The sequence below is a fragment of the Zingiber officinale genome, chromosome 8B, assembly GCF_018446385.1.
Source record: "Zingiber officinale cultivar Zhangliang chromosome 8B, Zo_v1.1, whole genome shotgun sequence".
In the NCBI taxonomy this organism is placed as follows: Eukaryota; Viridiplantae; Streptophyta; class Magnoliopsida; order Zingiberales; family Zingiberaceae; genus Zingiber; species Zingiber officinale.
The window spans coordinates 57525412-57535419 of record NC_056001.1 but is presented as its reverse complement, the minus strand read 5'-3'; the positions used below and the strand labels follow the sequence as shown (position 1 = coordinate 57535419).

The window sequence follows — 10008 nt, the reverse complement described above, 5'->3', positions numbered from 1 at the left end:
AAGTGTAAAAAAGTAACCAAAGCAGAAACACTAAGTCTTTCAATGGACAAATCCCCAAGGGTCTTTATTCTAAGTTCCTTCTCATATACATCTGGTTGCATTGCCCTCCAGCCTCCGCTAATCCATCTTCCCTTTAGCTTTATCTGCAGTATAAGGAAAATGAAACTATAAGCTTGGGAGCTTAGTAAGAATCATCTACCTCACAAAAACATGCATTCGAAGAAATCATGTTTTCAAAAGATGCTATTTGAAGTACATGCTGATGATCATGCTATAAGTGCTAAAACATGGCATATCGACAATTAAGTCATGCTAAACAATTACTGAACAAAAAGCTAATCATTGTATCAACAAGCTAACTAAATCGATACATAAGCTAGGCTATGTATTATAACAACAAAAACTAAATTGAAGCTAAGCTGTATTCACATATCTGGTTTATGAAGTTTGAAAATTATTTTCATAGATAGATAAAAATAATAAACATGCTGCTGATGGGGCCGACAACTGTACTTGCTATGCGCGCATCCCTAACTAGGCCCGAGGTAGCAAGTCCCGAATCTAGTAAGGTTACTAGGTTATCTAAATCTAGGGACGACTATGGGAGCTCAACCCAAGGACAACTATTGTCCAGTACAGTGCCACTGATAAAGTAAAATACTGATTTTTAATCTAATTATTTTGTCTTGTCTGACTAGGTTATCTGAACCTAGAACTAAGTTATCTGAACCTAAAGGCGACTATGGGAGCCCACCCATTGGACCGTAGTCCCATATAACTGAAACAAGGTTAAGCATGCTATTTAAAATGCTTCTATGACATTTGACTGCACTATTAAAATGTCTACTATAACTTTTACTATCCTAGACATTTTATCGAACACTTGGGGTGCTCTAACTCTACATATGGCTGTACTAAGAACATAAGAGCGAACTAAGGACATAAAAGCATGCAGTTAGCTACTTATACTGCAGGTGAGGGGTTACTTACATCCTGCGCTAAGTTTTCTTACAATCCGATCGCTAGGTTTTCTGGAGAAGATCTTTTCGGCGATCCTCTTACGTCTACGCTTTCTTCTCACGGAGAGGAGCGTCTTTGTATCAGAGAGGTCGCCGGAAGGTGCTTCTACTACCCTAGGGATGGGACCCTAGGTTTCTTGGGCTTGTGCGCCGAGAAGGTGTGGGAGAGGAGAGAGGGCGGCGTGTGAGGTGAGGGAGAGGTGTCGTTCTGAAAATAAAATCTTCCACTTAAATTCCCTATTTATATTAAGTGATAAATATGCCCTAACTCGATCATAAATATAATTTCTCTCCTTTTCTTTCAGCACACCCCTGATGGGGCCCCTTGGTTACTAGAGTCATCTATAAGTCGTAAAGTCCATAGGTCGCAGGTTCAATTCTCGCTTAGGCTGTTTTATGTTTTTATTTAATTTTGCTACTTCTGCTACTCCAAAAATTCTATAAAAATATTCTAAAATTCTAGAAAAATCCTAGAACATTTCTAAAATTTATTCGAGAATTTTCGGGCGTTACAACGAGGCTGATGGAGGAGGCTAGAAGGCTAGGTCTAGGTTGTACGGGTAAGGACGAGTGCATGAGAGATTGCACCCAAGGTAAAATTCCAATGTTACTACAGCGTTACTGTAGCAGTCGACTGATGTTTTCATCAGTCGACTGGCAGCCAACTGTTGCCTTGTAACAGGCAAATTTCACTTAGGACCAGTCTACTGGTGGTTAAACCAGTCGACTGGTGGCAGGAAACACAGCTTGGTGTTTTCTCCCGAGCTCTATTAAAGAGAGCTCAGGGTGGTTAGACATGGTTGATGAAAATAGAGGTGGTTAACCCCTATTAGAATCTCCAAAGTGCTCTTGTGTGCCTAGCGTGCTTGGGTGAGTTTGTGGTGAGGTTTCTCCACCCATAAGGAACTATGTGAGCTTGCTGGAGGTTTTCTGGGGAGTCATCCACCGATGGATCCGGATTGTCCACCTTACGGACAGCCGTGGAGTAGGAGATTTATCTCCGAACCACGTTAAATCAACGTGTTAGGTTTGCTTTCTCTTGTAGTATTTATTTCTGTATTTCGCTGTGTATACTAACCATTGTAATTTGTAGAAAGAAAATGTTGGGTGAGCTGCTATTCACCCCCTCTAATTTGAACGTCAAGGTCCCAACACGAACCACACTGATTTGAACCAGCAGGATGAAGCCGAAGAAAGAATAGTCCTAATGAGCTTCTGCTGGAAAAGAATGGAAGGCCAGCAGAGCTTACTAGGTAATCCCTTGCGCTCACGAACCATGTCAGTAGGGAGTTCTCAACCGTGCTTGGTGCTGGAATTCAGAAGGAGCTTCGCCGAAGAAGTAGATGAACAACCATCGCCCTCTTCGTCCCCTGCCCGTCTGAACCACAAAAGGAGAGGGGAGTTGAAAGAATGCCTAGAGGTGCAAAACACACTAAAGAACCACTCTGGTGAGGTGAAGACGATCGGAGTTCGTTGCCGCCGTCGTTCCTTGAAGCCCTAACTTTTGCAATCACTTTAGTTGGGCTCTAGGGATTGAGGGAAGAAGGGGACTCACCGGAGGACCACTCTAGTAAGTTGAGCACGATCGGAGGATGGTGTCATCGTCGGAATAACTACTATAGTCATCGCTTGGAGCAAATCACAAAATCGGGAAGGGGGCATCGGGCATGCAGAGTTTGATGCGAACAGTGACGAGAGAAGAAAACCTGAGCCACCTATTCACTGGGCTGAATGCCCCTTTTAAGACTCCACTAAACTGGACTGAATCGGCTGAAAATAAGTCAAACCAGATCGTTGAACCAATCAAACCGATTCAATTGCAATTTTTAGGATTTCTTCAATTGGACTTTTAAATTGAGCTTTTGGATTAAGCATTTCTTCTCCTTTTATCCAACAATTGAACTGCACCATAATTTGCATTGTGTTGGGCTGAATCAACATTCTTCTCCTCAATTATTGTCTCCCTCAATTCCTGTCAAATAAAATATAATCAAATAATATTCATTAAATATATAGGAATTGAAATAAAGACTAACAAAGATCCAACTCATTAAGTACGCTAAAAGCACATATTTGGATACATAAGAGGAAGAAAATACAGATAAATAATACTAAAATAACATGTCCAAATGCTAGTTATTAGTGGCACATCAGCCAATGACTAACTTCGACCAATGAGCTATAAATAGAGCTATGGTGTTCGAAGTTCAGTACAACACACTCTGTAATCAAAATTCTTTATTGTTTTTAAGTGTTCATGCTTCAATTTCGATAAGAGACTGCTCCGCCTATAACGAAGGAGAATTTTAGTAAGCTATTATTTGCTTTGGATTAACAACCTTTTCGATTATAATCAAGTAAATTCTTTGTCTCTTCTTTTAGTTTATGTTATTTTTTTGTTTATTTAACTGTGTGTTTGTCCTTACTAAAGTTCGATAGCAAGAGAAGTACTAATTTGATTGACATTATTCACCCTTTTTTATCTGTCCTATTAGGATGCTCATGAGTGACCGTGAGTAACATCCGACGTGAGCGATTTGACGCAACCAAAACCTATTTTTTTTTAATCTCTCTCATCTGTATGCAACAATTTTTTTTTCTCTTAAATTAAAATAAAATTCTCTTTTTTCTCTCCTATGATTACATGCAACAATCAATACGGTGCTAAATTTTAAAGGTGGTATAGCTGCTACAACATGTAACAAATAAAATGTAGTAGCTTGTATAATATAATAGCTGCTATAAAGTTGTAGTAGTTATTGCGTAGTAACTGCTACAGCTACACAGTAGTTGCTACAATGTTATAGCAGTTATTGTGTAGTAGCTGCTATGATGTAATTGTTACAACGTTGTAGTAGTTGTTGTGTAGTAGCTGCTACAACTACACAGTAGTTACTAAAACATTGCAGTTGCTACAACTACACAGTAGTTGTTATAACATTGTAGTTGTTACTGTATAGTAAATGTTATAACTACACAGTAGCTGCTACAAAGTAGTAGGTGCTACTACGTTGTAGCAGTTATTACACAATAACAATACAGTAGCTGTTATAACGTTATAGTAATTATTATACAGTAATTGTTATACGTTATAGCAGATGTATAACAGTATATATAGCATCTTTAAAAACTAATACCACAATGATTATTGCATGCAATTATAGGAAAGAGAAGAGAGAAATTTATTTTAATTTAAGAGAAAAGAGAGAAAAATTATTGTATGTAAATGAGATAGATTAAAAAAATTAAGTTTTAGCCCATCAAATCACTCACATCGGATTTCACTTACGGACGTGCAACGGACCTTTCAAACAGTTAACCAAAATATCTAAGATTTTTTTTTTTCATTAGAATGAAAACTCTAAGAACGCTGATTGCTCCATGAGTATTTCTTAATTTATCTTAGTGACTGGTGGAAAATTTTAGTAAACAGAACCGGTTATTTCTAGAATTATTTGGTAATATTATTTTAATAATAAATAGGAAAAATGTTTTTTTAAAAACTATGTCAATAAAAAGAATGTTTTCTTTATTTTTTGTCTTTTCGAAAATGAGCAACGACACTCTTTTTAATTTTCCGCATTCTAAAAATGTAGGGGCCATGACGAATAAAAATAAAGCTACAAGGGGCAATATGAAGTTTTGCCTCAGGGAGAAGCGAGCGAGCCCCTTCTTTTATACTTTATCCGTAATCATAAGAAAGGTCGAGAGGGAGACCCGTAGAGTGAGCGCTCCGCTTCACGACGACGGCGATGACGATGGCGCTCGCGAGTTCGCTCGCTTCCCTTAGCATCTCCTCCAATTCCTTCTTCGGCCAGCCTCTATCTCCCCCGCTCTTATTCGCGCCGGTTAGATATATCGCTTCTCCCCAGCACTCCTTTTCTCGATGCCTTGATTTTTGAGGTTATTTAGCAGTTTCTTCTTTACTAACCCTAATTTCTTTGAAAAAAAATGGAGAAGAAGAATTCTATTTATCGTATTCGGGTCAGGTTGTCGTAGGATTTGTTGAGCGGGGATTATAGATTTAGGATACCATTCGGTTCTCATTTCACAGATAAAATGTAGCATGTGGAGTTCGATTTCAAGGTCCGTAAATAGGAAAGGTTATTTTATTTTATTTTATTTTTTTGTGAATTGATGCCTTTGGAACTCTAAATACAAGCTTGTATTTTCTCAAAGATTCATCTAGTTTGCCTTTGAAAAGATGAATTTAGTTGGTGGTAGATGCTCTTTCTGGCTATTTGCCTCTTATGGTATACAATTTGTGGCGGACATTGTTATTGTCCTAGTATAATAGGAAATTAATTGATCTTAGTTACTGCAGGCTACATTAACAATTTTGTTCTTTGTAATTTAAACGGAAAAAAAAAAACAAGAACTGTGAATATTTTTTGTCGAGACAGCACAAGAGATCAAACATACGACCTTGAATGACTTGTTTACTGTACAAAACTGGTCCATTGAACGAGTAGATAGACATTGATGATTGAAGCTAGCATGTCAAGAAACTTGTCATTTGAGGAAATTTTCTAATAACTACTTCGTGCCTGCATTGAGGCCAATTTATTTTCAAATTAACCATGTCGAGATTAGTGTGTGGACAACTCCCTGGTGATGCCTCCATAGGGCAGTGATGGAGCTTTGGAAGCAAGGGGCACTGTGAATAGACCTTCTCAGTTTGAGTGCATGTCGTGTGCTTGAGGAGAGGTGGGCACACGATCAGTAGACACAGCGACAGTGTTGCACCTTATGTTTTTTTAGGTTTGTTGTTTGTTGAAACAAACGAGCAACGGGGCAGCAGCGTGGAATGGTGAACACAGTCGGCCATGCATGGTGAGTCCTCAGTTGAAAGAAGAGATGCTCACTCGCAATGAGCATTGGAAGAGGAGAAGCTCACATGGATGAGAGCTTCGCGAGGACTAAGAGAATCTATTATGGTCATTACTCTAATACCATGTTACCTTACAAGAGCCCTTGGTAGCTCCCTTTACCTCTTTGTATATGTATTATGGTGAAAATAAATATTACAAATAGTTCCTTTAGCTTTCCTATATTTGCACATAGGAACTTGGTCTATAAGAGTTCCATTTATCAACTTGGTTGCATGTTGTTTATAAGGTCTTATTCGTAGTAAATTTAGGTTATTTCTCTCATTTTATCATATTTTTTTCTGGCTACATCCTATGAGGATAGCAATACTTCTTTATTTATAACTGCAAGTAACTTGCACAATTAATTTCAATATTCTCTTGTTTTTATTTTAGTTTTTTGCATGTGTTCTTTTTTTATTAGTCAGCTCTCTATTTAGAATGATTAGTCATTTTTTTCTCATTTTAGTCTAAGTGTTACGCTACTGCTATATGTCTTCGAAAGAGTATTTTAACCATCAAACTTTGTTGCAGGAATGATATCTTTTTAAATTATTTCTTGTCATTTAGCGATAGTTTCAAGATATCTAATACCTTTGAGTTTTAAACCATTCATCTTAGTTGTTCCCTTTTTTTTATTATTAACTAAGTTTTAGTTCATATATAAACACTATCTAGTTTTACTTCAAATTCTTTAATTTCTAAATCTTTGGGCCACAATCTCACTTCCAAATTCATTCTAATAAATCTGGCTATCAATTATAGCACAATATCATATACAAATTCAAACACTAAGATTTTATATTCATGTGGTTCTAATTAAAATATATGAACCTTTCCTCAGAAAAAGCTAGCTAATCGAAGCTAAAAAGTTTAGCAGAGATGACAAAAATGCTAACTTCAAATTGCTTGACAGCCATAAGGATAGACAGATGAATGTTCTAACAGGTCATTCGTAATATTAACTCTTGAGTTGCATACTTCATGAATATGAAAATCTACCAACACTTCTTACACAACTGCACAAACTTTGCATTAATTCGTGTTTTTTAGCCCCCACCCCCCAACTGTTGACATAGAGAAGTTTTATGTTATTTGGAACTTTAGCGATTGCTTGCATGTTTAAATTCTCCTATCCTCTTAGAATTCATAGATCAATATCTCATGCTGTTTTCCCCATCTTTGACTTTGTGTGGTGCAATTTCTGACATTTCGGGGATGTATTATCTAATTGCAGACCAAATTGGTGCGTCAACCAGGCACTATAGTGATGAAGGTTAGTTGATAGTCCCACTCCTTGTACAGTAACTTAGAAGAGTGATTCACGTTGATCTTCGTGCTCCAAGTTTTCAATGTAACAGTGTACCTTTCTGCATTTTTTTTATCTTCTGATGCAGCTCAAGCGCTGGGAGCGCAAGGAGTGTAAACCGAATAGTCTTCCCGTGCTGCACAAGATGCACGTCAAAGTAGGGGACACAGTCCAACTTATCACAGGCCATGAGAAAGGTAAGGTTGGAGAAATTACACGCATTTTCAGGCATAATAGCACTGTGATAATAGAAGGCTTGAACTTGAAGACAAAGCACACAAAGAGCAGAGAACAAGGAGAACCTGGCCAAATTGTGAAGGTACTTTCTATTTTCTTAAATTCATAGGAGCCTATCAGATTAAATTAACCTGCAGCATGTATTCATTCCGAACAGATTGAAGGAGCAATCCACAGCTCAAATGTGATGCTATACTCAAAAGAAAAAAAAGTGGCGAGCAGAGTGGGTCACAAAATCCTCGAGGATGGAACAAGGGTGCGTTATCTTATCAAGACTGGTGAGATCATTGACGGCGCAGAGAACTGGAAAAAGGCTATCAAAGAACGAAAGGAAAAGACAGTAGAGAAGGCCAGTTAGTATGAAGGCATCATGTTTTGGTCATGTATTAACTTATAAATATAACAGATTTCATGGTAGCATGTAAACTCTCATTTTTCATTGTCGTTATGGAAGAACTAAGTTTATCACCATCATGTCTCTCAAGATGGTTTTCTTCAGGCTACCCACTACCCTGAGATTTGTGATCAATGTTGTTGTTGCTGCTCCACAAGATGTTTAATATCTCAAGTAATTTTCTCCAGATTACCAGATCGGAAGAAAGTCATCCCAAAGCTCATGGAGTAAACTACAACTCTGCACTGACCAACCACTCAGTTAGGTGTTAGTCTGACAAGTTTATTGTTTCTACTGACAAGAATATTTTCCTTTTGCAGTGGCTCACCGAGGTGTACCATAAGATACCTACCTTGAGTCGCACACTGAAGGACTGCTGCTGCTTTTTGATTCCAGACAAAGGTTCTCTCCTTGACCATCTGGTTTTGACATATAACTCAAATTCTGATTCAATTTTTGCATCTACTTCCACCATCTTAACTAAATTTGTGCTACGGGCAATAAATAGGCAAGAGGACCACTTGGAGTATAGTAGCAGAAAGAAAAAAAATCATTGTTATATTAACTTAAGGCTAGTTTATGCTTCTAGGTTTCAATATCTTAACTTTGCACGCGATTCCCAAGAAGTGTGCCAGATTTTTATTGTTTTTATATGATTATTATTTTTTTTTTCACGGATCCTTGACTGTTGTAGACTTTTACCATCGCTGCATCATTAATACTAAGTTTACCTTGGAGAATAATCATTGAAGGGGCCACTTAAGCGTGAATTGTCACTTCATGCGCAGATGACTTAGTTAAAATCTTATTAAGTGGAGTGAATAAGTAGCAGTTTTCTGTTAATTTGTGGATAATTTGGCATGTTTTTGTTTCAGATTGCTTCGTGTGCTGGCTTCACGTGCACGCATGCCGCACTAGCAGCAGTGGACCGACATGAGCTAGAACGAAGCCATAAAGCGAGTCCCAATTGCTCCTCTTTTGTACGCTTCGACTCCATGTGACCTCCAATTCCATGCCCAGATAACACTGTCAAAGCTAGGAGAAGGAGGAGGACAGGAGAGGGGGGAGTAAGAACAGGAGGAGAGGAGGAGAGGAGGTATCATACACAATGTGCTACGTGGGGAAGGCCACCAAGATCTTCTTCTTCCTAACTGGCTTCCTGCTTCTCCTCGGCTTTGTCGTCGGCTTCGGCCTCTCCCGCCATGGCTGGGCCCACAAGGCCGCTTCCGCCGCCAAGCCCTGCCAGTACTCTGCCGCTGGCGGCGGCGCATGCAGCTCTATCTTCCCCGACCCAATACCCGCCGACGCCGACGCCGCCGCCCCGCCGATACCCGCCGACACTTTTGCCGCGCCGCCTCCTCCCTCGGCGGCCGAGATGCCGCAACCTGAATCCGCGCTGACCCCGCCGTCGACACCCTCCGTGCTACCGTCTCCACCGGCCACGCTGCCGCCTCCAGCCCCAGCCGAGCTGCCACCGCCCCCGACGACCACCGATCCGACATCCGCTACGGCTGCGCCGCCACTTGCCAGTCCCGGTCTGCCGAGCCCAGTGTGGGGGGCGACCGGTCCGGCTCATTCATAGTGGTATAAATGCTCTTAAAGGTCTCATTAAACTGGTTAGTTTTAGAATAAAAGGTCCATTCAATTAGTTTAATTAGTTTTTTTCTTATCCTTCTAAGAGGAAATTTGACTTCACCTCCCAAGATTATCATGATTTTTAATTCACTCCCATGTTAAAAAAAAATCATTTTGTGCCATAATATTTGTTTTTAAATTTGTACATTTCACTCCTAAATGAGTTCACCTATCATTAGGAAACATAGTGGAAAGGTTGAAATGAAATCAATTTGGAAATTATATATATAATTCTAAATTTTTTAATATTTATTTATTTTTATGTTTTGGAATAGAAATCTTAGTTTCTCTCATCAAATAATATTATTATTTAGGTAGTTTATTCTCAAATAATTAAATATTATTATTTAATATTAATATTATTTATTTTATAAAAATTTTAATATGAAAATAAAATTGAAATTAGGTTATTAATTGTACCTCAATTTATGTAGTGAGAATGTTTTGTATCAGGCTACTAGTTAGAATTTAACTCTTATATATTATGATGACAATATCATTATGCGCTAATCAATTTTTCATACCGAGGAGACTTAAAAGGCATTC

General features: G+C 38.6%; 2 protein-coding genes across 2 annotated transcripts; both read left to right on the top strand.

Moving 5' to 3' along the window:
- Positions 1-4691: 4691 nt before the first annotated feature.
- On the top strand, positions 4692-7901 carry LOC122016576 (50S ribosomal protein L24, chloroplastic-like). The gene is made up of 4 exons (XM_042573927.1): positions 4692-4867; positions 7125-7163; positions 7285-7515; positions 7591-7901. The coding sequence occupies exons 1-4, from the start codon at positions 4772-4774 to the stop codon at positions 7789-7791; spliced, it is 567 nt and encodes a 188-aa protein (XP_042429861.1). The 5' UTR covers positions 4692-4771; the 3' UTR covers positions 7792-7901.
- Positions 7902-7912: 11 nt separating this feature from the next.
- On the top strand, positions 7913-9577 carry LOC122016577 (mucin-7-like). The gene is made up of 3 exons (XM_042573929.1): positions 7913-8054; positions 8148-8229; positions 8703-9577. Exon 3 carries the CDS (start codon positions 8936-8938, stop codon positions 9407-9409), a length of 474 nt encoding a protein of 157 aa, XP_042429863.1. The 5' UTR covers positions 7913-8054; positions 8148-8229; positions 8703-8935; the 3' UTR covers positions 9410-9577.
- Positions 9578-10008: the final 431 nt, after the last annotated feature.

Excerpts from the sequence above, each read along its gene's own strand:
- LOC122016577 (XM_042573929.1), top strand. The coding sequence starts at position 8,936 with ATGTGCTACGTGGGGAAGGCCACCAAGATCTTCTTCTTCCTAACTGGC.
- LOC122016576 (XM_042573927.1), top strand. The coding sequence starts at position 4,772 with ATGACGATGGCGCTCGCGAGTTCGCTCGCTTCCCTTAGCATCTCCTCC. Across the intron at positions 4,868-7,124 it reads CCCCGCTCTTATTCGCGCCG|ACCAAATTGGTGCGTCAACC; the intron begins GTTAGATATATC and ends ATCTAATTGCAG. Across the intron at positions 7,516-7,590 it reads AACCTGGCCAAATTGTGAAG|ATTGAAGGAGCAATCCACAG; the intron begins GTACTTTCTATT and ends CATTCCGAACAG.